General features: G+C 40.9%; 1 protein-coding gene across 5 annotated transcripts in view; it reads right to left on the bottom strand.

The window, feature by feature from the left end:
- Positions 1-2,483: 2,483 nt before the first annotated feature.
- Positions 2,484-25,549, bottom strand: part of SPATA6 (spermatogenesis associated 6) — a 57,934-nt gene continuing 34,868 nt past the window's right edge. For 4 of the 5 annotated variants that reach the window (XM_073357771.2, XM_073357774.2, XM_073357773.2 and 1 more), the window contains 3 exons: positions 14,570-14,669; positions 7,334-7,422; positions 2,484-3,330 (listed from right to left, as the gene is read on the bottom strand). In XM_073357771.2, the coding sequence (XP_073213872.1) occupies positions 3,051-3,330; positions 7,334-7,422; positions 14,570-14,669 (469 nt within the window). In that variant the 3' untranslated portion in view covers positions 2,484-3,050. The remainder of the gene's footprint in view (positions 3,331-7,333; positions 7,423-14,569; positions 14,670-25,549) is intronic. The other variant, XM_073357772.2, reaches the window with a different exon arrangement.

Below are 25,549 nucleotides of genomic sequence, written 5' to 3'. Positions count from 1 at the left end.
AGCTCACTTCATCGGATGCATACTGTGGAAACTGCAGAAGACATTATATACACAGAGACCATAAAACAATACCTCCTCCCACCCCACTCTCCTGCTGGTAATAGCTTATCTAAAGTGATCACTCTCCTTACAATGTCTATGATAATCAAGTTGGGCCATTTCCAGCACAAATCCAGGTTTTCTCACCCTCCACTCCCCCACACACAAACTCACTCTGCTGCTGGTAATAGCTCATCCAAACTGACCCCTCTCCTTACAATGTGTATGATAATCAAGGTGGGCCATTTCCAGCATAAATCCAAGTTTAACCAGAACGTCGGGGGGGGGGGGGGTAGGAAAAAACAAGGGGAAATAGGCTACCTTGCATAATGACTTAGCCACTCCCAGTCTCTATTTAAGCCTAAATTAATAGTATCCAATTTGCAAATGAATTCCAATTCAGCAGTTTCTCGCTGGAGTCTGGATTTGAAGTTTTTTTTATTGTAAGATAGCGACCTTCATGTCTGTGATTGCGTGACCAGAGAGATTGAAGTGTTCTCCGACTGGTTTATGAATGTTATAATTCTTGACATCTGATTTGTGTCCATTTATTCTTTTAGGTAGAGACTGTCCAGTTTGACCAATGTACATGGCAGAGGGGCATTGCTGGCACATGATGGCATATATCACATTGGTGGATGTGCAGGTGAACAAGCCTCTGATAGTGTGGCTGATGTTATTAGGCCCTATGATGGTGTCCCCTGTATAGATATGTGGGCACAGTTGGCAACGGGCTTTGTTGCAAGGATAGGTTCCTGGGTTAGTGGTTCTGTTGTGTGGTATGTGGTTGTTGGTGAGTATTTGCTTCAGGTTGGGGGGCTGTCTGTAGGCAAGGACTGGCCTGACTCCCAAGATTTGTGAGAGTGTTGGGTCATCCTTCAGGATAGGTTGTAGATCCTTAATAATGCGTTGGAGGGGTTTTAGTTGGGGGCTGAAGGTGACGGCTAGTGGCGTTCTGTTATTTTCTTTGTTAGGCCTGTCCTGCAGTAGGTGACTTCTGGGAACTCTTCTGGCTCTATCAATCTGTTTCTTCACTTCCGCAGGTGGGTACTGTAGTTGTAAGAATGCTTGATAGAGATCTTGTAGGTGTTTGTCTCTGTCTGAGGGGTTGGAGCAAATGCGGTTGTATCACAGAGCTTGGCTGTAGACGATGGATCGTGTGGTGTGGTCAGGGTGAAAGCTGGAGGCATGTAGGTAGGAATGGTGGTCAGTAGGTTTCCGGTATAGGGTGGTGTTTATGTGACCATTGTTTATGAGCACTGTAGTGTCCAGGAAGTGGATCTCTTGTGTGGACTGGACCAGGCTGAGGTTGATGGTGGGATGGAAATTGTTGAAATCGTGGTGGAATTCCTCAAGGGCTTCTTTTCCATGGGTCCAGATGATGAAGATGTCATCAATATAGTGCAAGTAGAGTAGGGGCGTTAGGGGATGAGAGCTGAGGAAGCGTTGTTCTAAATCAGCCATAAAAATGTTGGCATACTTTGGGGCCATGAGGGTACCCATAGCAGTGCCGCTGATCTGAAGGTATACATTGTCCCCAAATGTAAAATAGTTATGGGTAAGGACAAAGTCACGAAGTTCAGCCACCAGGTTAGCCGTGACATTATCAGGGATAGTGTTCTTGACGGCTTGTAGTCCATCTTTGTGTGGCATATTGGTGTAGAGGGCTTCTACATAGTGGCCAGGATGGTGTTATCAGGAAGATCACCAATTGATTGTAGTTTCCTCAGGAAGTCGGTGGTGTCTCGAAGGTAGCTGGGAGTGCTGGTAGCGTAGGGCCTGAGGAGGGAGTCTACATAGCCAGACAATCCTGCTGTCAGGGTGCCAATGCCTGAGATGATGGGGCGCCCAGGATTTCCAGGTTTATGGATCTTGGGTAGTAGATAGAATATCCCAGGTCAGGGTTCCAGGGGTGTGTCTGTGCGGATTTGATCTTGTGCTTTTTCAGGAAGTTTCTTGAGCAAATGCTGTAGTTTCTTTTGGTAACTCTCAGTGGGATCAGAGGGTAATGGCTTGTAGAAAGTGGTGGTAGCCTATTTCCCCTTGTTTTTTCCTACCCCCCCCCCCGACGTTCTGGTTAAACTTGGATTTATGCTGGAAATGGCCCACCTTGATTATCATACACATTGTAAGGAGAGGGGTCACTTTGGATGGGCTATTACCAGCAGGAGAGTGAGTTTGTGTGTGGGGGGGGGGGGGGGCGGAGGGTGAGAAAACCTGGATTTGTGCTGGAAATGGCCCAACTTGATCATCATACACATTTTAAGGAGAGTGATCACTTTAGATAAGCTATTACTAGCAGGAGAGTGGGGTGGGAGGAGGTATTGTTTCATGGTCTCTGTGTATATAATGTCTTCTGCAGTTTCCACGGTATGCATCCGATGAAGTAAGCTGTAGCTCACGAAAGCTTATGCTCAAATAAATTGGTTAGTCTCTAAGGTGCCACAAGTACTCCTTTTCTTTTTGCAATATAGAGATAGTTATTTTCAGAAGAGCTTGACATTAATAGAAAGTTCATGGCTGAAAGTGCTGGGAAATACTTTCAACACAGCTACAGGGTTATTCTCAGAATTTTTCCCTTCTCCATTTCCAGACCTGGAATGAGCAGACATTATCCTTCTAAAAAAATCCCTCTAAACAGATAGTATTGTACTATGATCATCTCACTAGCTCTTTAAACACCGGGGCAGGTGTCGCTTTCAACCACTTAAATTAAATTGCTAATAACTGAAATAGAGTTGGCTACAATCAAAGCCTGCACTGATGACTGATAGGAACATCCAGCTTACTCAGCACCTGCTTCAGAACTGAAACAGACGACGAGGGGGTGGGTGAAAGAGCACCATCCTAGCTTCTTAAGGGAACAATGCGCCTGCTTACCTTCAATTGTTTCGGATTTTCTTTTTATTTTAACATTTTGCTTTTGGGGTCCCAGCCTCAAAGCCCCACTAGCCCATAAGAGTTCGTCCCAGTGAAGAGTACATGTTAAAAAATAAGAGTACAAATATTTGTTACACAAAAATATTTCTCATTAAAAATAGTAACCTTGTGCACTGTACATTTCTGGTTGTATTGCTATCAGGAGTGTATTTTTCTTTTTGAAATGGTGCCAGAAGCTTTTTTGTACATGTTTCTGTATATTTTCTCCAGGCTGTCTTCAAAGATAGCTCTGTGGGGTTTTCCTTTATACGCAGCTGCACGGTTGGACCAATATTCACCATTATCCAAGTGAACGGTGGTGTTCTGCTGAACTGATGAACTGTTAACATAAGCAAAGCCAAAATGATCAATCTGAGGGGAAGAGGAAACATGAGTCTGTAAATGCAATGTGAACCCAGATACAGTGCTGAGCAACAGTGACATTTTACAAGTAGAAATATAATTATACCCCAATTATTCTAAGAAACAGAAGCCCATGTTACTGAAATACAGAAGTCTTCGTTCATGTAACCAAGTACCCTTTATAAATACCTCCGAAATAGAGGCAGAATTTGTTTTGGAACAGAATGTGGTTGCTTTACTGTATTTTGATTGGCAGTATGACTAGGCATTGAGCCTTGTATGCAGCAGCTACATAGGATTTGTGTCCTTTGAAGGTCAAAATGTAACCATGAGCAGCTATTTCAATATGAAGACAATCTACTCAAGGTAAATTAAATGACTGCAGTTGCAGCTATAATGTGTTCTGTCCTCACCATCTCAGGTTAAAAATATATTTTACCAAATACATTATGATATAATGGCAATGGAATGTTACTTGTTTCTTCCCATTATTGTCAGTGTTTTAATATTTGTAAGAAAAGATTTTCATATACCAGTAGCTTCCATAATTCATTTTCCTAGAACCATCGAGTAGAATTTATCCTCTGAAAGTTTTCATTACCAAGCACTGACAAATTTTAATGCATTCATATATCTAAGCTCCATGGATTGTTTGCTTTCTGTTAGAAGCTTTGAAATAAATGGTTGCATTATAATAAAACCAGCCAGTCAGATTTTATGTTATTATATTTGAAATTAGATCATCAAAAGTTAAAAAGGTAAAAATCATCAAAAATTAAAAAGGTAAAAATCAGTTCTGGGGTAAAGTTTCCAAACACACCTAAATGACTTGGTGTTTTTGAAATGTTTACCCCCTTCTCTAAAGGTTCAGATCACAACCCTACTGTCTACGTGAAGTTTACTGGTGTCCATTTTTGTCTAGAAAATAGAAGTAAGATTTGATTTTACAGGTAAATTTCAAAATTGTGTGGCTTATGAATATGTTGATCAAGTCAAGTCACACCACTCCAGCAGGGTGACAGAATTTCCAGGTCTTAATATTCTGTCTTGAAGTTAATATGTATTAAACAAGGGGATAAATGAGTTAACCAACATATGTGAAATTATTCATGAGTGTATTTTTAGCTAGCTACAGCATCTTGTAATGAGATTTCCACTGAAAGGTGCACTTAAAACAACGGGAATTGGGTGGGGAAGGATAGAGATTTAGGGCCAGATCTCTAAACCCTGGCCTCTCTTATAGCACATGATAAACAGAAGGTATAATCTTCCACTTACAATTACATGCTGGGGCACAAACAATGTAATTTGGAAGCCAGTCTACATGCTATATAAACAGGGAGTTGGGTAAAAATGGCATCACCTGTGCCCACAATTGTGGACACAAGGCTGAAAATGCATAAAGGCCATCTTGACATTTAACCCCCTCGCCAAAAACAGGCCCTGGCATTTTAAATCAATTGACTATTTGCAGTAAATTAAACATAGCTTTCCTTACCAGCCAGGTAGAACTGCACTTTACAACTTTGACACATAAGAAACCAACACACAGGGAATGTCAAATCAGCAAGAGATCCTCATAGTCCCACATTGAATTTGGGCAGTTCTGTAGAATTGGAGGCCTCCAGGAATTGGGGCTAGGTCAAGATACCAGATTAGTATTTTCTTTTGCACAGCCCATGCTACTACCTGTCCTCCAGAAGAGAAGCCACAGACCTCAGTCCAGCAAATAAATATCCTACTAGGACAATGCATCCTCCTTCATATATACAACTCAACGAACAGTTCTACTTTCTTATTTAGACAAAGTGCTTCCTAGAGTCTGTATTTTCACTTTCTTCTACTAAAACGTAATTTGGGCCAGAAAAACTAAAGTTCCTCATGTGCTTCCATTCAAAAACCATCACAGTGGCAAACATGGCTGACTCATCAAGAATGAGAGTAAAGTCAGCAAATTCCATATCAAGGTCATGACAAAGCCTTAAAGCTTAAGGGCTGTCTATTTTTGGTGTATTTCCATTAGTCACTGCTTGCTCATGAGATATGCAGCATTGGTATGGACAAAGACAGCCATGTTACAGAAAAGCCAGTCTCTTGTCTTAACTGGAAACCATCCTGACCATCTGAGCAAAGTGATCTGGGAATTACACACACAAATCATTAACAGCAGGATTTCTGCACACAACTGCCCACTCTGAAATACCTATCATGTGCTTTTATTCCCTCATACATCTCCTTTAGGAGTCCCAGAAGTTCTTTTCAGAGTGAGTCATACACTAAATATTTCACACAAGATGGACCTTTTCCATACTCCCAGTGGTTTTCAATCATCTACTTTACTGCAAACATTTGGTCGGCAGTACCATGTCCTCCTCTGAACTTTGTCTCTGTCCTTGTATCCTGTTGACAAAAACTGTGCAAACCCTGAGCTGTCAGATTATCCTTGAGTTCTTATGTCTCTTTGCCTTCTGTGGAGTGGAATTAGTGTTGCCAGTGTCTAACTCCAAGATGCAGTACTTTCCCAACTTGAGTGCCCCATTTCATATCCCGTCATTTCTTAATACTGTAGTACTGGGATTTGTTTTTTTTTTTTTCCCCCAAGGCTTGACGTTTCAACATCAAAGTCCCAAAGCTGTCTCAATATAGAGACGCGTGTACATAGACATACAGATACTTTGTTTGCTTCAACTGGCAGGGTAAGGGATCATAAGGGATACACTTATGATAAAGCGGTGGCAGTAAGTATAGAAGTGTTACCAACAACTTACCTAGTAATTGCTTTAAAACTTGATAAAGAGAAAAGTAAGTGCTCTTTGACAGAAGAGAGAATGATTGTTATCGTAACCCTTAGTTACACCCTAACTGCAGAAATTAAAATGTAGGGTTTTTTAAACGATGCTAATAGCAAACCACTAAAAGTTACACATTCACTACACTGCACAGTATGAATGTTCTTCCTGTCTGCATATACAATGATGACTTGGCAATCATTGTGAAAGTTTGCATCACATTTAAGTGTCAAAACATAGCTATTTTAGGTCAAATCCACCTAGATTTAGCACTGCAATTCTGGAGGGCTTTTTTAAAAACAAAAAGCAAAGGTACATAGACCTAATAATGTTTTAGATGTATATAGTGCCTTTCATCTTCAGAAATCCCGAAGTGTTTCACAAACTACCACCAACGGACCTTTTCTCAAGCCCTCCTCCCAGCCCCACCCCGAGTTTCAAGCATCTCTAGGGTACAGGATGGCACTGAACCAATGCACTATGATTAAGAACGCTGGAGCAAGTATCTCTTCAGATGAAGAGTGCCCGAAGATACTAGGCCTATATAAATCAGACAGGACTTCAGTGTTTGAAGTCTCATCTGAAATACATACACTAAACTGTCTAGTACTATGTTTAGTCCACCCTATCACAGATGAAGCATAGAGTACAACACTTGATCTTAAATTTAAAAATAAAAATCCTCTCTCAGTTACATGCCTGGGAAAAGCTGTCTAGCTACTAAGCATCAATTTTCACATTTTTGTAATTTAAAAGATAACGAAATACTTTTTAAAAATAGAAAATTTGCTCTCTGGCTGAGATGATAAAATCCAAATTCATCAGATGCATCCGATGAAGTGAGCTGTAGCTCACGAAAGCTTATGCTCAAATAAATTGGTTAGTCTCTAAGGTGCCACAAGTCCTCCTTTTCTTTTTGCGAATACAGACTAACACGGCTGCTACTCTGAATCCTGAAAATAGGGATTAATGAAGGTTACACTGACACAGTGTCAGTCAGAGCAGCATGGAAGACACAATGATAATTAAGTGTATTTTTGCTTTTAAGTAAAAAAAAATCTTAGTAAGCCTAACTCAGAGAACCATCTGGCCATTTTACAGCATAATTTAAAATAGAAAATGAATTCTTTAAGTATCCATTTTGCAGCTAGATGTTAGCCATGTGGTGTACATGTTGTTTCTATACCAATTACCAGATAGGACCACATAACCAAACTTCATACCTGCTCTGTAGTTCACTGCCACATAATGAGTCTTTACATGAAACTTCTCTGGTCTTACTTGAGTCTCCTTTTGATGAGTTACTCTCATCCTAAAAAACAGAAATCAAATTCTCATTAGCCCGGGTTCTGATTACAATAGTTTCATTTAAAAATAGTTTCCTTCCATTTAGTAAATGACTATTAAACTGCTTACATTTCTTGAGGGAGAGAAAGGAAAAGGTGTAATGAACCAAATCCTACTTATGATCAGTTTTAATTAAAATCACTGGAACTCAGCTAATAATTTTCAGGTAATAAAGTGGAAAGAATTTCTGGGATCTGTCCATCCAAGGGCCTGAGCAGACGATGGCAGTCACTCATGCCTACTATACACACACAGGGTTGAGTGCTAGGACGCATGCTGGTAGCAGCACTGCATTTGTATCTTGCATAAGGGGAAAATGGAATCATAAAGATTCATTAGCTCATTATAATAGGTCACTGTCAGACAGGTAATGCATTTTAAACAGTTAGTGGCATTCTAGAGGACAAAAAATGTTCATTCCAGGGAGAATCATAGAATATCAGGGTTGGAAAGGACTTCAGGAGGTCATCTAGTCCAACCCCCTGCTTAAAGCAGGACCTAATCCCCAACTAAATCAGGTATGTGGGGCTGAGAAGGGTATGTACTTAGTTTACCAGACTTTAAGGTAACTATGATATATTTACTGACTCTGCAGAGATAGTCTTAAAAACTACTTAGGATTCTTCATCGTCTGAGTGCTTAACAAACATTAAAGAATTGGTCCCCTGTGCGAAAGGTAAGTAGCATATTACCCACTGAAAGTCAGTAGAACAACCAAGACTAGAAGGTAGGAATCCCTTTGCGATGGGTTCCCCCCCGCCAGGGTGCCACTTGAAACTGGAGTACCACTGGCCCGTCTGACCCACCAGTCTGGGTTTCCTCTCCGCTGTATTGTTGTGCAGCCTGCCAAGCCCTTCCTCAGGCGTCAGACTCAACTTTACCAGCATACTTACAGGTAGGGACACACCCAGCTGCAGCTTCACATAGATGCTGAGATCAGCTCTGCATGGGAAAGCTCAGCGAAGGAATTGACCAGTACTCATGTGCACACCCCCCTCCAGCAGGTAAACCCAAAATTATACCGTCTTGCACTGCACAGAGATTTGTATAGCATAAGCTCACAAAATTCACCCCCTCCCTCAATGTGGAGAGGAATATACACAGCTTTCTGCCCCACAGTTATGTTTTCCACACACTGGTCTTAGACAAAACAAAACAAGTTTATTAACTACAAAAGATAGATTGTAAGTGATTATAAGGGAAAGCAAACGGATCAAAGCAGATTACCTAGTAAACAAAACAAACACACAATCTAAGTTTAATTTATTAAAGAAATTGGAGATGTGTAGCAAATTCTCACCCTAAATGTTGTTTTAGGCAAATTGCAGAGAATCTTGAAGGCAAGCTGCACTTGATTTGCAGCTTAAAATTCCAGCTATTCCTTTCTCAGGCTAGATAACCCTTTAGCCTGGGTTCAGCCCTTCTCCCCCAGCTCAGTCTTTTTGTTTCTTAGGTGTTCTTACAGCAGTCATCTTGGGCAGGGAGCCAGCGAAGAACCAACCACGATGATGTCACTCCCCTGCCTTAAATAGTTTTACATATGGTGGGAACCCTTTGTGTCCCAGTTTGATTCCCGTGCCCCGGTCAGCGGAAAAACACTAGTATTATCATGGAGTCCAATATCAGGTGACTGGGTCACATGTCCCTGTAGGGCCACCGCAGCCATGACTCAGAGGCTGTTTGCAGCATCCTCAGCAAGGCTCCCCTGGCGGGAGATTAGCATCTTCTAAAACCTATTGCTCCCCCTAATGGCCCTTCCCAACCAGACATCTAGACTGATTGCATTCTGCCTAATGGGCATTCTCCAGGTGTAAACACATTTGTAATAGATGCATAGACAATATTCCTAACTTCAGAAACAAAAATGTATACAGATAGGATAATCTTATTCAGTAAATCATAACCTTTTCAATGATACATCACATAATCTATCTTGTATAAAATACATCATTGTTATGCCATAATCATATCATAACAATATCTCTATGAAGAATATGGGGGTGTAGTGTCACACCCTTCCTTTACTTACCCACACTTACTGTGCAGATATAGAATAAAGGACTATACAGAGTTGAAGCTAAAGGATGTTTTCAGCAGAAGCCAACTGTTGCAAGGATTAGTGAACAAATTACTTTTCACATATGCCGTTAATATAATCAAACTGGTTGAGAACACAAAACTGGGAAACAGGACAGTGAATATAAGGAAAAAAAGAAATAAAATGGAGAGCAAACTGAATGGCCTAGGACAGTGGAAAGGCTAACGCTATTTATCATAGAGAAATAGAAGGTAATGAGGGTGCATGTGTAAACAGGAAATCTGACTCTGCCCTCAGCAGTCACACACTACAAAGCACCAAGCAGAAGGAATCAGCTGCAGTGATAAACCCGGAAATGTTTGCCAGAAGCAAATTAAATTTTGGAAGGCATAAGAAGATGCATCAAATGTAAACAGGAAGATGCTGTCCATAGAGCTGTCTGAATAACAGAGTTTTTGGTTTGCTAGCAGGTCCAAAAAACAAAAATAAATCAAATAAATATTCATAGGAGCAGGGACTGAAGTCCAGGTCAGCGCCATAACCACTAGGATTATAGTATAGAGTTGTTCTCACTTTCTCTGGCCCAGTGGATATACTATGTGGAACAGCTTCAACCGGAGATGATGGCGAGCGCCACCCAGAATACTTGATAGCCTGGTGATTAGGACTTTCACCTGGGAGGCGGGAGACCTGAGTCCTTGTTCCAGAGTGGGGGATTTGAACCAGAGTCTCCCTAGGTGGGTGCTCTAACCACTGAGCTACTCCGCATAAGTGGGGCACTGCCATCACCTTCGCTTCCATTTTGTGAATGATACCTACATCTCCTGGTGAAGCCAGCCCAAAAAAATCAAAATATTTCATTTAAATTAAGGCAAAATAGTTCATTTCAACATTTCCTGTTTTTTTCTTGTTCTGAACCTGAAACCATTTGCCAAAATCAACAAATCCACAAAACATTTTGGTCAACCCAAATCTGCATTTTTTGGTGAAAGAGTTTCAGATGAAATATTTTGCCCAGTTCTAGTTTTCCACACATTATAATTGGAGCAGTAGTGGCCCCCTTTGGAATAGTCTCCAGAGTTTTGGTCACAGTATTTTCAGAAGGCACTACAGATATAAAAACTAGCAAAACCCAGTTGGCTGATGTTGCACTTGATCTCAAGGTCTGTGGTTATTTGTAAAGGTTAGAGACATTAGGCCCATGCTCTCTGGAATAACAGGAATTAGAGACTCTTCCGTAAGTATAACAAATTTGGACAGGAGTGGAGACCTGAGCCAAGACCTCTGTTTCCTGTATGCTAATTTGTTTGCTGTATTATTACCTTGTCCTCCCCTCCTCATCTGCCTCACCTACCTGTTGCCTCCTATCACAACCTAGATTTTGAGCTCTCTAGGACAAGAAGTGTCTTTCTACCAGATGTTATACAGCACCCTGAATTATGGGACCCTGATCCTCGACTGGTGGTTCAGAGGATAGTGCAACACAAATTAATGATTATTAATTAATCATTATCCCATTATCCCAAGCCCCGCAGGCACAGGCCAGGTAGCAGTGGAGCATACCCAGAGAGGCTGCATGGAACTTGGAGTGTGAAGTGGGGGAGCATGAAAGGAGACATGAAATTTAAGAGTGGGCAAAAGAGACACGGGAGAGTTAAACAGGAAGTATGGCAGAACATAGTGAGGAGGCTGGGTTAGGGGTGTAGATGAGGGAAAGTATAAAAGCAGAGTGGAGCTATTGGAGAGCTCTGACAACATGTGGATCTTAGCAGATATATTTTGGATGCACTAAAATGGGAAGAAGAGAAGAGGAGAAGGCCAATGAGGAAGAGGTTACAGTAGCCTAGGAAGGAAATTACTAGAGCATGGATTATCACCTTGGCAGCGGGTGTGAAAAGAAGAGATTAATTTTGAAAGAGTTGTGAAAAAAGGAAATGACAAGTTTGGGCAATGGCTTGGACAGGACAGAAGAATCAAAGACTAATCAGAAATGACCCTAGGCATGAGAGCCTGTAATACAGGAAAAATGGTGATGGTATGAACCAATTCAGGAAAAAGCAGAGATAAATGGGGGTAGGGGAATAGCCAAGCCTGGGTTCACTATCGTGAATCTGAGGTAGCAGCAAGATGTAGAATTGGAAGTAACAACAAGAAGCAGAGAAGTAGATTTATGGGTAACTACTACTGTAAAGATAGTTATGGATGAGATGACCCAGAGAGAGTGGGAGGACAGAGTCAAGAATGGAGTCCCAGGAACTCTGACAGAGAGGGAGAGAAGGAGAAGATAAAAAAAAAGTACTATAGAGCTAGTTAAAAAGGAAGGAGAAAAACCAAGACACAGTACATTGAATTGGAAGACTGGGGACAAGGAGGCATTATCAGTCCTTTCAAATGTGAAGAGAGAGAGCTCAAGCCATTAGATCCTGCCAAGATATTGTCATATGGGTTTCTTTAGTAAGAGCAGTTTTGCCACTTGACTCTACAGAAAGCTAGTCTACAAGGTGTCAAAGAGAGAGTTGGTAGGAAGGAATTGTCCATATGATCAAGAGGGGAGGGAAAGTATGATACAGTAGCTGGGAATCAGTAAGATTTTCATGATGGGAGAAAAACGAGAATGTTTTAATATTAAGAGAATGTTGAGGATAAAGATGAGACCAAGCCTCCTTCCTTCCTTCATGTCCAGTGACAAAAAACGTGATAGCACCAACATCTCAAATCAACCTTTGACCAAAACGGACTTTCCATACTCCATTAATCTGTCGCAGTGAAACCTGAGTGCAGGCGTAATTGCTATTTGTGCCAGAGAGCTGAAGATGTAGGAGTTTGTATTCATGAAGTTCTCAATAAAGAATGGCTTAAGACACTCAGTGCTGCAGTAAGCTGTTATGGCATATAAAATGTTTTGCTCACCCTCAGCTATGTTGCACGCACAGGTGGAGTGACAAGAGAAGTCTGTGCTTTGGAGATAAGAGATCTTGCGAAGGGAAATTTCTCAACACTATTCACCCCAATACAATGGTAGAGCTTCAAGAGGGGAATTATCAGACTGTAGGCTTGGCTACACTTGCAAGTTAGAGTGCATTAAAGCAGCCCTGGGTGCCCTAACTCATGACCCATCCACACTGGCAAGGCACTTAAGAGTGCCTGGACTCTGCAGCTGGAGCGCTCCTGGTAATCCACCTCCCCGAGAAGCAGAATGCTCGCTGCGTCTTGGCTGAAACGCCCCAGCTTCAGTGTGAATGAGGTGTTGCGCTACTGCTCTGCGATTGGCCTCCAGAAACTTCCCATAATCCCTGGAAGTGGCCACTCTTGTCATTGTTTGGAATCAGCTGTAGGAATGCGGATATGCCCTTTCAAAGCTCCGTTTCTGACAGCCGGCTGCTTATCTGCTGCAGGACAAAGCAACCATTAGTGTGGAATGTTGCTTGAGAGGCAGGGGAAAAGGGGGTCTGCTGCTGTCTGAACTTACAAGACAGCATGCTGACATGCTATCAGCCCCCCCAAAAACCCACTCACTCTCCCCCAACATACAACATACTCCCTGTCACACTCCCCCCTCCCCCCAATTTGAAAAGCACATTGCAGCCACTTGCATGCTGGGATAGCTACCACAATGCACTACCCTCTGTGGCCATTGCACGAGCTGCTAATGTGGCCACACCAGTGCACTTGAATTGGACAGTGTGGACACACTGCAGCGCTTTCCCTACTGCGGTCCCCGAGGGCTGGTTTAACTCATAGAGTTCTACATCTGCAAGTGTAGCCATGCCCTAAATGGAACATCACAAAAGCATTTAACAGACTGTCATACTGTTTAGTATGTCAACAAAGCACAAAGGACAGATTAAGTTCAGCAACTTGAAACTTCAGGAAATAGGTTCAGACTAAAGAGATTTCTGGCTACATAGATTTGATTTTTTTAAGCGCAGTTGTACTCTGAAGAGTGTTATAAAAAAAAAAAGAGACGATCCCTTCTTGTCTTTGGATAGGGTAGCACTGCAAGTCAGGAGACCAGTTTCTATTCCCAGCTGTGCCACTGACCTATTGGGTGACCTTGGCAAGTCACTTCACTGTTCTGCACCTCAGGTTCCCCATCACTAACGCTAGCTCTCTTTTGTAAACCCTTTAAATTCCATGGATGAAAACTCTTAAGTATTATCACTACTGTGTAGATCTGCTCCAATTTGAATTTTACTAGTGTTTTTACTCTCATTACCTCTGACTCGCCGACACAGCTATAGGAGAGTGACTTGGATTCCAGCCTAGCTTACAGATCAGCAGCACTGTTAATTGCATTTCAACTACAGAATTATTGTTGGGGGAGCATGAGCCAGAATGAACACATAGACTTTCAGATTCCAGGTTGAGTTAGGCAGTTATAATAAAACCTTTTTACTTGTAAATTGATTTGACCTAGAGTCACCGAGACATAAAAACGGAATCTCATTATGCCAATTTTACAAAATCATTTTCCAGAGCAGAATGGCTTTTATGGATGGAGAAGCTTAACTTTTTAAAAAATCTTGGCCTGTATTTCTAGGACTCAGACACACTAGGATATGGGTTCACTTATCTGACTACAAATGCCCTTAAAGTTCTCACTGAGAGAAGAATGGAATACGCTGATCTAGGGCATAAACTCCTTACTTACGTACAGAACACGCTCTTCCTCCACCATTCATAGAAGGTCAGGTAATGAAGAAAAAATAACATGCCTCTGAGGATTAAAGATACCTGTACAAAACAGCTGAATACAGTATCCCTGACTGGGTGACATTCAGGTATTTGGGAATTAAGCTCTCTCAATCCACATAACACATTTCTATTAAGTTTATTTTAAATTGGAGCAGGAGAGAGAAATGTAAAGATGAACATAATGTCACTATCCCTTGACACTCTGTGAGGGAGTTACCCACAAGCCCTGTCCATAAAGGCTACATAGTGCCTGCCACACTGTCCATGACTTTCACAGAAAAGAAACCTTTTATTACACAAAATCTGTAGGAAGGACAATTTTTCCCCTTAAATATTTTGTGACAAATTAATGTGTTTAGCTTGAAAACATAAAACTTACAAATGTCAGCCTTTGCCTAGCACTGTGTGTCCTTAAAATATTTTTCACTCGTTTATGGATCTCTTCTCCATTTACTGGTGTAGACCAACCAGTGTTAAACCTATAAGAGAGGGGGGAAAATAGAAGAAATATTCTTAGTTTAAAGAAGGCCGACACTTTTTGCTGTGAAGCTTTTTAAATTAAGAAACACAAATTATTACTTTCTATTTGGAATGTATAGAAAGTTAAAGTTCAATCCTCTCTTTCTCCTCTGGGATAGAGCTAAAGCAGTGATCCTCGGACCTCAGTGGTGTTCACGAGCTAAATTAGCAACCGGCATTACCCAAAAGAGCCATAGTAGTGTGAATTCATTGTTTAATTTACTATATATTCATATTTAAGCAGTACAACAGGCAGGGCCATCTCGATCATTTTTGCCGCCCCAAACAGTGAAAAAAACTGTTGCCACCAAATTGCCGCCACAGACAGCAGAAGAGAGAAACTCTCGCCGAATTGCCGCCGTGGCCGGCAGAACAGAGAAGCTGCCACCCAATTGCCACTACCGCGGAAACATTGCCGCCCCAAGCACCTGCTTGGAACGCTGCTGCCGGCCCTGACAACAGCGGAAATACTTAGCTTACATACATACATATATATATAAAAATTATTTATATTATTATATTATATTATTTATATTATATATAAAAATTATCAACTACAATTAGTTAACATAGCAAAAGCATCCTGATGGGTTAATAATTAAATCACACAGTGTTTTCATTTCATGCGCTGCAAAGAGACATATTAAAGAGCCGCTTGCAGCTCCTGAGCCTCAGTCTGAGTATCACTGAGCTAAAAAAACCTTTCAAAGAGGTGCATTGGGAAAATATAGCCACAATTTCAATTATGTGCAAGCATTGTCCATATTTTATATGCATGGATTTGTAACTGTACAGTTTGTGTCATATCTGTACTACTGCTATGGTATAGAAAAGCTAAACAATTATTTCATCCCCAGCAATGAAGTCCCATTTTCTCTTCTTACAAGAAGAATTAGATTCATGAAATTCCCTCCACCAAAATGAAACAGGAGAACAAGCCCCAAACCACTAAAAAATTCCTGAAAGTCACAAAACAGTTTTATGAAACTGCAAGTTCAGTTTCCATCTTACAAGACATAGCAAAGTTCTAAGTCTTAAATTTTTTAAAAGACGCTCATATCAAACAAGAACCTCCATCTGTTCATGCAAAACAAACGGATGGATTTTACTCTTTCATGACATGCACCCTGTTTATTTCATTTTACTTGAAAAAGTCATTTTAAAAAGATTTCAGTTTTACCTTTCCCCATGCATTTAACTTTTCAGAATAGGAGTTAATCTAAAAGAGTTCATGGAGAAAAAAAAGATTTGGGGATCGCCTCTTTTTACATGTTCTTCATTGCTGACCTACACATTTGTGGTCTGTCTGTCTCTCTCTCCCCCTCCCCCCCAACTCTTTACTATGTTAGAATATTATTATTCAGGTTGCGAAGTCCAGCACTCCGAAGTTAGGAGATGCCAGAATTAAGGTTCCCTGTGCAAATTTAATTCAGCCCCCTTACGTCTATGCATTACGATGCAGTCTCATTACATGATCAAGTACTGTTTTTTCCCCACAAGACCTCTGCCTCAATCGGTGCAGTGGATTTCTTCTGAAGATAAAACAGGACTGTGTAGTAAAGGAGGCTGTTGTCTGTATGACCCCTGTCTCATTTGTTGCAGAATTTGGAAGGCATGTAGTGAATGAGGCTGAGGACTGCAGGAAGAGAAAGGATGGTCTTATGGTTAAGGCAGTTGAATGCTGCCTGGAGGATGGGTTTCTATTCCTCCTGCTGCCACAGTGTTCCTTTGTGATGCTGAGGAAGTCACTAACAGCATATGATCATGCAATTAAAGACTATGACGATGCATATGCACAAGGGAGATAAATTAAGGTTGCACAGGGAATTTTAATTCTGGCATTTCATAAATTTTGAGTGTTTGACTTTGCAACCTTAAAAATGTTTTTAACACAGTTTTTCTGTGTGTAATTCCCTCAATTTTTAAAATAGCCAACTGAAAAAATAGGATCTCTACCATGTTGCATCATATTAGCAAGGAAGGAACCTTTAGATCCACCACATAGTCCTCTGCTACTTAAGCTAACGGAGTAACTGATAGCAATAGCAGATTGTCAACCTCAGCGTGGACCAGCAGTAGAGTGGTATGGGACCTTTGCCAGTAGGTTTCACAGATCTCTTCCCACAAGCCCTGTCATGATGCCCAGCCAGTTCCACTTCCCCCTTTCCAGCTCCACATCTGATCTCTGTCTTTGCTCCCCCCACAGTAGCTCCCACTCTTTACTCTCAGGGTCCTCATCCCATCTGTCTCCCCCATACCTCTCCCCCTTTACTTTTCCCAGTATCCGCCCACTGGTTCCTAGCTCCAGTCTGTTTGTCCAGCAAGTCCCAGTTTAAGAAGTCTCTACTGAGCATGTGTGAACTGCAATTTTTCAGTGGTTTACAATTTGGCCAAATACGGGGCGATTTTCATGTGGACAACGCAGAGCCATCCCCCGACAAATTTCAAGTCCCTGCTCAAAAGCATGGAGATGCTAGAGCTGTTTAAAGAAAAGGGCACTCAAATTCTTAAACATGGACAAAATGTACCTTTCACTAGCCTCTTCCTCAGAGCTGAGGGAATCATTCTGGCTGAAATTTTCAAAACCAAGATCTGCCTGAGGCAGACACCCAGCATGGAAAATTTCAGCCCAAATAGTCTGGTAAAATTATAAGCTACTGAAAATAGGGTCTTATGGGAAATGTTGGGCAACCTTAATAATAGGCAGGGCTACGAGCCCCGTCTATAATAATTATTGATTGTTGGGCACAGTTGCTAGATAAAAGGGAAAAAAGGATGTTTTTTTGCTGACCAGGAGTTTGCGAAGAAGGAACGCTAAACTGATGATGATTAAAGAGGTTTATTAAAAAAAACCAAAGGTATTGTCAGGACAGATGGAGCTTGTCACCCTTGGTAGGCAGCTCACCTAGGAAAAGGGAAACTCCAATTTCAAACCAAAGGTCGCATGTTTGGATGGCTGACCTATAACGCTCATCCAGCAGACATGCTCATGTGAACTGACGTCTATGTCAAGTACCTCAGAGAGCTAAGATGTTCCCTGCAAGCAAGGTACAGCAGCCTTGTTTGACTACTGTAACTGGGAAAAGTCCGCTAAAGTTAAAGAAGCAAGTGAGTAAGCGGACATATGGAAGTTGCAATGTAGAACATTCACTGGAGGAAGTCTGGAACTATGCGAGGTCTTAAAATGAGGCGAAGAGTAAATATGGCACTTATACAAGAGATCATAGGGAAAGTTGCAGAGCCAACTGGTGGAGGATTACAAAATCTATTACTCAGGGAGTTCAACTGCCTGAAATAATGTTGGAAGCTATTCCAAATGAAACTATGCACAGGCATATGAGAGAGATTACCAGAAGGTTGGACCGACTAATGGATGTTAAATTGTGTTGGCAAGATTTCACTATCCATATAATAAGTTGATGTGCACCACAGTTAGGAGAGGATCAAAAGAGAAGTTTTTCAATGAGTTGCTGTGCCTTACGAGAAACATACCATCCAATGAGAAGACATTTATCGGAACAGATCTAAAATGTACGCAGTGGAACTGATAAGGCTGGATATGAAGCAGGTCATAAGGCACTGGAACCAGAAAATTTTGAGGGGGAAGATGGTTCTACAGACTTGTCTGGCATTGGGATTGGTGACTGCACTTGCAGAAGAAGGGAAGCCACCTCATAACTTGTGCCAGTGGAGGACAAGTCCCAAACGGATTTCTTAGACAGATCACAAATAATCAGTTGTAAGGGAATACCCAGAGAGCGCACTGTGGGACAGCACAGACTTCTCCTTATGAACTTCAGAATGCAGAGACCTCAGAAACATCTGAGCCCCTGGGCACCAGCGAGGCTTAAGTGATGGCAACTTAAAGATGGGAATGAGAAAACCTTCAAACAAAGAGTAATGTGTAGACTTCCTGACTACACACAGGGATGGGTGGAGGACAACTGATTCAAATTAAAGTAAACTGTTAGAAATGGCACATGAAGTCCTAGGAATGATTAAACCAACAACAAAAAGGATAAGAAGGGAGACTTGGGTGGTGGGCTCCTCAAGTTAAAGAATCTGTTGGGGGTGAAAAATGGTAACCTTCATAAAAAAAACAGCAGGTCAGTGGCTTGAGGAGAGATAAGATGGCATACATGGAGGCAAAAAAAGCAGCCAAAACAAGTGTTGTGAGGGCTAAAAGTGTGGCCTGTGATGTGCTATATAACTAACGAAGAGGACATGAGGGAGAGAAGACCATCAAAAGACTTGCCAGGGCAAGAGAGAACATGAACAAGTTTGCTTATGCTATAAATGAATATGGAATATTGCAAATAAATGGAGAATTAATCAACAAAGTTTGGAGTGATAACTTTGAAAGAGTGATGAATGAGGAGAACCCAAAGGAGGAATTAAGAACATGTAAGCTGAACTGGGGCCTGATAGATTGCATACAGAAGGAAGAGGCTGCAGAGGCACTTAAGAAAATTAAAAAGGGGAAAGTACTTGGGCCAGATGAAGTACTAGTGGGTGAAATTAAATCACTGGGAATGGAAAGCTTTAAGTATCTTATAAGTTTGTTTAATTATATTCTTAAGAAAGGGAAAATGTTGGATAAATGGCGTGAAAGCTTTGTGGTGCCTATTTTTAAACAAGAAAGAGATATTATAATGTGTGCTAATTATCAACCAATTAAGCTGATATCACCTGCTGTGAAAGTATGGAAGAAGATTATTGAAAAGTGTCCGTGTGGAATGGTTGAAATTTGGAAGGATCAGGCTGGATTCATGCCAAGGAGCACAATTGATGCCATACGTGCACTATGAATCCCCATGGAAAAGTTCAGAGAAAAAAGATGGCAATTGAGTATGGTCTTGGCGTACAATTGTGTACCGTAAGAAATAGTTTGGTATAGTGTTCAGAGTAACAGCCGTGTTAGTCTGTCTTTGCAAAAAGAAAAGGAGTACTTGTGGCACCTTCGAGACTAACCAATTTATTTGAGCATGAGCTTTCGTGAGCTACAGCTCACTTCATCAGATGCATACCGTGGAAACTGCAGAAGACATTATATACATACAGAGACCATGAAACATGGTATAGTGTGTAACAGAAGGGTGTTCCAGAAGGATACCCCGTCTTCTCCAGGATTATAGAATCATAGAATATCAGGGTTGGAAGGGACCTCAGGAGGTCATTGAGTCCAACCCCCTGCTCAAATCAGGACCAATCCCCAACTAAATCATCCCAGCCAGGGCTTTGTCAAGCCTGACCTTAAAAACTTCTAAGGAAGGAGATTCCACCAGCTCCCTAGAATACGCATTCCAGTGTTTAACCACCCTCCTAGTGAAAAAGTGTTTCCTAAAGTGTTCCCAACCTAAACCTCCCCCACTGCAACTTGAGACCATTACTCCTCGTTCTGTCATCTGCTACCACTGAGAACAGTCTAGATGCATCCTTTTTGGAACCCCCTTTCAGGTAGTTGAAAGCAGCTATCAAATCCCCCCTCTTCCCCCTATCAAATCTTCCGCAAACTAAACAATCCCAGTTCCCACAGCCTCTCCTCATAACTCATGTGTTCCAGTCCCCTAATAATTTTTGTTGCCCTCCGCTGGACACTTTCCAATTTTTCCACATCCTTCTTGTAGTGTGGGGCCCAAAACTGGACACAGTACTCCAGATGAGGCCTCACCAATGTCAAACAGAGGGGAACGATCACGTCCCTCGATCTGCTGGCAATGCCCCTACTTATACATCCCAAAATGCCATTGGCCTTCTTGGCAACAACGGCACACTGTTGATTCATATCCAGCTTCTCGTTCACTGTAACCCCTAGGTCCTTTTCTGCAGAACTGCTGCCTAGCCATTTGGTCCCTAGTCTGTAGCGGTGCACTGGATTCTTCTGTCCTAAGTGCAGGGCTCTGCACTTGTCCTTGTTGAACCTCATCAGATTTCTTTTGGTCCAATCCTCTAATTTGTCGAGGGCCCTCTGTATCCTATGGATATCCTAGGATATGTATGATAGAGTGATTATCATAGTCAAACTTAACGGGGCCATAGTAGAGATTTTCCAGTAAATGTTGGCCTGTGTCACAGGTCAGTTTTGAGGCCCTTTATGTTTGTGGTTGTCAAGGTTGTGCTAAGTGAGAATATACGAAGGGAGGTGCCTTGGAACCTGCTGTTTGCTGATGACGTAGTGATATATGTGAAAGATTGAGAGACTTTGCAACCCGACTTTGAACTCTGGCAACATAGTTTTGAGACGTGCACTTCAAGTGAATGTTGGTAAGATCAAGGCTAGGATACCTGAGGGAAGAGGACTCACCAGAAAGGATATCATACGCAGAGAGCTTAGAAGAGTGAAAGTGATTAAATATTTAGTATCAATGGTTCATGATAACACAAAAACCAGGGGTCACCCCATGAAATTAATAGGCAGCAGGTTTAAAACCAACTAAAGGAAGTAATTCTTCACACAACGCAGACTCAAGCTGTGGCGCTCGTTGCCCGGGGTTGTTGTGAAGGCTAAAACTATAACAGGGTTCAAAAAATAATTAGATAAGTTCCTGGAGGATAAGTCCATCAATGGCTATTTGCCAAGATGGTCAGGGAGGCAACCCCATGCTCTGGGTGTCCCTAGCCTCTGACTCCCAGATGCTGGGAGTGGAAAACGGGATGGAACACTCAATGATTGAGAGCTCTGCTCATTCCCTCTGAAGCACCTGGCATTGGCCACTGATGGAAGACAGGACAGTGGGCTAGATGGACCATTGGTCTGACCCAGTATGGTCATTCTTAGGATGATTCGCCCCGAGTGATGCCTGGCATTACTCTAAAGCTTTGTGGTGCAGATGGTAGGAGCTGACCTTAATAATGTTAAAAGGCAGAGTATTTAAAACTGTAATTCTATCTATCTATCTTAACATATGGAACAGAGACTTGGCCAGCCACCAGAAAGGAAATCAGTATGCTCTCCATCGCAGAAACTAAGACGCTGAGATGGTCAAATGGTTGGACATTCTATGATAGGAAACAAAATGAGGTTGTAAGGGGCTTTATGTGGGTTTCTCCAAGTGAAGACAAGTTGAGGGAGGCTAATCTACATTGGTATGGGCATATCAAGCGGAGATCAGACAGCTATATCAGTAGGATGGCTTTTCCATGATTGTGGACAGAAGATGACCTAGGGGAAGACCAAAGACACGGCACATTGACCAGATATCAATAGACCTCAGAAAGGCCAATCTGCGCAACAGCCTCGTGTATGATCATGAGTTTTGGAAGAAGACTATAGAAGTCATCGACCCCCAAAAGGGAAGTCGCAAGAAAGATGACAATGATAACCCAAAGGTTTCAATGTGATCTAAATTCTCATGCTTCAGAGAGTAACCAACTTCTAACTGAGCAACTCCAAATATGGGCAGGTTATTCCGTAAGTGTTCTACTTCGAGATTCCTGTTCTTTCCTCCATTTTTCTGTATCCATTTTACCTGTTCTAAATTATTCATTATTTAGTATGCCTCCTTGTCTTCCCTGTAAACAGTCCCAATCTTTTCAACCTATCCTCCTACAGAATATTTCCATGCATCTAATCATTTGTCATCCGTTTTTGAACCCCTCCTGTTTCTACTATCTCCCTTTGGAGAGAGGATGCGTAGAACTGACAGTCATCCAGGTGAGGGTTAACACTGATTTATATATCGGCATATTTTCAGATTCCTTATATAGTTTAAGATTTTGTTTGCTCTTTGACCATCACTGTGCAGATTTTTTCATTGAGTCAGACAATGTTTTTTTTCTGGAATGGTTACAGTTAATTTAGAACCTAGCAGTGTATATGAGCAGTTCAAATTATTCTTTTCTTCTCGAGGTAGAACCTAAAAAAACAAAACAAAACAAAATCTTGTCAGAGTAACAGATTTTAAGAAATCTTAGAAAAAGGCAGAGTGATTTGCTGACTTTTCTTAATTGATCTGATATAAAAGAAATTATGAGTTAGAAGGCTGGATTCTGCATTTTCATCATATAACTGAACTAAGGCTGAACATTACAAGGAATACATTATATTCTTATCCAATAAATTGCTAGAAACCTGCAGCTCTGCTGAAATGCTCAGACACAGAATGAAATAGAGCAGGTAAGAGAGAAATAACCTCCCCCCCCCAAAAAAAAAAGAAAAGAAAAAAAGGAAGAGCAGGGTTAGTAATGTGATCTTCCAACTTCCTGTCACTAGTTCCAAACCCTAGCACTAGAGAAATTGCTGCTGAACTTGTGCATGTAAAACAGTATATTTGCAAAAAGAACAGGAGGACTTGTGGCACCTTAGAGACTAACCAATTTATTTGAGCATGAGCTTTCGTGAGCACACGGTATGCATCCGATGAAGTGAGCTGTAGCTCACGAAAGCTCATGCTCAAATAAATTGGTTAGTCTCTAAGGTGCCACAAGTCCTCCTTTTCTTTTTGCGAATACAGACTAACACGGCTGCTACTCTGAAACCAGTATATTTGTAAGCAATTCAAGTATGCCAGTTCCTATTTCCACAAATGAAACTTAGTCCATGAGAGTGGGGCACTTTGTCTCATGTATACAGCAATTTCAATTTGTCAGATTTGCTTGTGTTGTTTAATACTGGAAAGAGAGGTCAGACAGGTGGCTGTAGTTTACAGTATTTGCTTTTTTGAAACAGGAAATAAAGCGGCTACGGTTTGTTCGGAGGATTTCAAAGCACGGTTACCGATCTCATGTTTATAAATATCCATTAGGAGTCAAGTGAGCTGTAGCTCACGAAAGCTTATGCTCAGATAAATTGGTTAGTCTCTAAGGTGCCACAAGTCCTCCTTTTCTTTTTGCGGATACAGACTAACACGGCTGCTACTCTGAAACCTGTCATTAGGAGTCAGATGCTCTATCTTGAAAAAATATAAAAACCATAGTTGCTATTTTATTCACTCATATGAGATGTATCCATGTACCACAGCAGAAAATTAAGTATTTAATGCAAAAGCTATATGCATTTCTTCAGTAGCATTACTGAACAATCCACTAGTGTGCACTGTGGTATAAGAAATGTTTGTTGATCACATAGGCCCTGAACTTAAATTACAAAAATCAAAACCTTAAGTATGATTAAAAACAGTATCAGCTCCTTTTTAATTAGTTTTGCCAGTATCTTAACTGTCTAATTTTCGTAATAACTATAAAGCCTAATCCACATTTTAAGTCAGTGTTAATATTTACACCAAATCAAAACTCATCCGAAAATAAAATGATGCTAGAAAATGTAACACCCATAATCTAAATTGAAACCATCTAATGATGTGATAACTCCTATTGGAGATATTTTATAAATGGCTTTCAGAGCACAGCTTCTTAAATTATAAATAAAGGAATTTCAGTTGCCCAAAACCACTAATTATGCATTTTAAAAACCACTAGCTACTTATTTATGTGATTAAGATGTCAGTATTCTATTGCAATGTTGGAGGAAAAAAGTCATTTCATTTCAATGGCCGTTTGCCCTGATAAACTTCTATAGCTGTATTTTGTCATACTTCCAATTTTTCTTGGGACTTGCAAACATTCTGCAGTTACATCAGTTTAAATTGTTTATTGATTCCAATAGATTGTATAAACACTTTGGAAGTATAGTTCAGTGACCTAGAAAAAGCCAGATCAGAGAAGTTATCATTCATTTCAAAGACGTTATGTCAAGTACGATCTAAGGTACAAAACTATTTTCCCTTGGAATGTAACTAAAGACATTTATTTTCTTTTATGAGATGAGGATTTTTTTTGAAGTCATGTAAACAGACAACATTTACCTTAGTGCAAAAAAAGAATCAAGTCTGGATGTTATAATACAGATTAATATAATTCTCAGACATCCACTAGGATGGAACAGACTATCAAAAATTCAAATAGATGTGTGTATACTATTTAAATACCAGCTTACAACTCTCAACTTTATAATAAATAGGTATTTTCAAAGTCAGACAGTCCAATCATTCATTTGAACATAGCAAGAAATGCTAATATCACCTATCAGTAAGAAATCCTACACCGTCTTGGATAGCAGAGTTAATGCAAAAGCTTACTGCAAAACGTTTGCATCAGGTATAACCCCTTCCCCATCAGCAAACCTTCCAACAGTGTGTGTAAATGTGTGTATGTGGCCTCCATGAAGAATTTATCAACTTCAAAGCAGACACTTCATGCTGAGAAGAAACTACATACAAGGACAAACTATCACAGGACAGAAATCAATAAAGAACTGTAGTAGCAGGTTCACAATTGGAGAGCTCTATTGCAAGACAGAAAAAGAAAAGAAAAAAGAAATAACTACTTAGATAAATATAACCAGACAAACAGCTAAAAGAATCTTTCAGAAACTACCCATGTAACATGAGAGATCATCCAGAAAAGCCAAATACAGGAACACTTAATTCCAAAATGGATAGAACTTGGATACTTTGTATCTCTGCAGTACTCATGGTAACCAGAAGAAGTAACTTTATTTCCAGTTAAAGGCTAGGAAGTGGCTATTTACAAAAAACAACTTGTTCTCCGCATATATTGCCAACACAGAGAGATGCTGTAAGAGTTGGTTTTACTGGCATAATTATGTCAGTAAGAGGTGTGATTTTTTTTTGCCGACATGATGAGGACAGTAAAAGCCCTCCTGTAGATATAGCTATACGGTTTATAGTTTATAGCTTATTTCAGTTTCCAAATCACAAGAAGCTATACTGGTATAAGCACCTTTATACTGATATAACTGCTCCCATCCCGTGGGATTTTGCTGCTTTAACTGTGAAGGAATAGCTACAACCACCACTTTGTTTTTTAAGCGTAGACAAGA

Source organism: Lepidochelys kempii, chromosome 8 (assembly GCF_965140285.1).
Source record: "Lepidochelys kempii isolate rLepKem1 chromosome 8, rLepKem1.hap1, whole genome shotgun sequence".
NCBI classification, from domain to species: domain Eukaryota; kingdom Metazoa; phylum Chordata; order Testudines; family Cheloniidae; genus Lepidochelys; species Lepidochelys kempii.
This window is presented reverse-complemented; position numbering and strand designations above follow the sequence as displayed.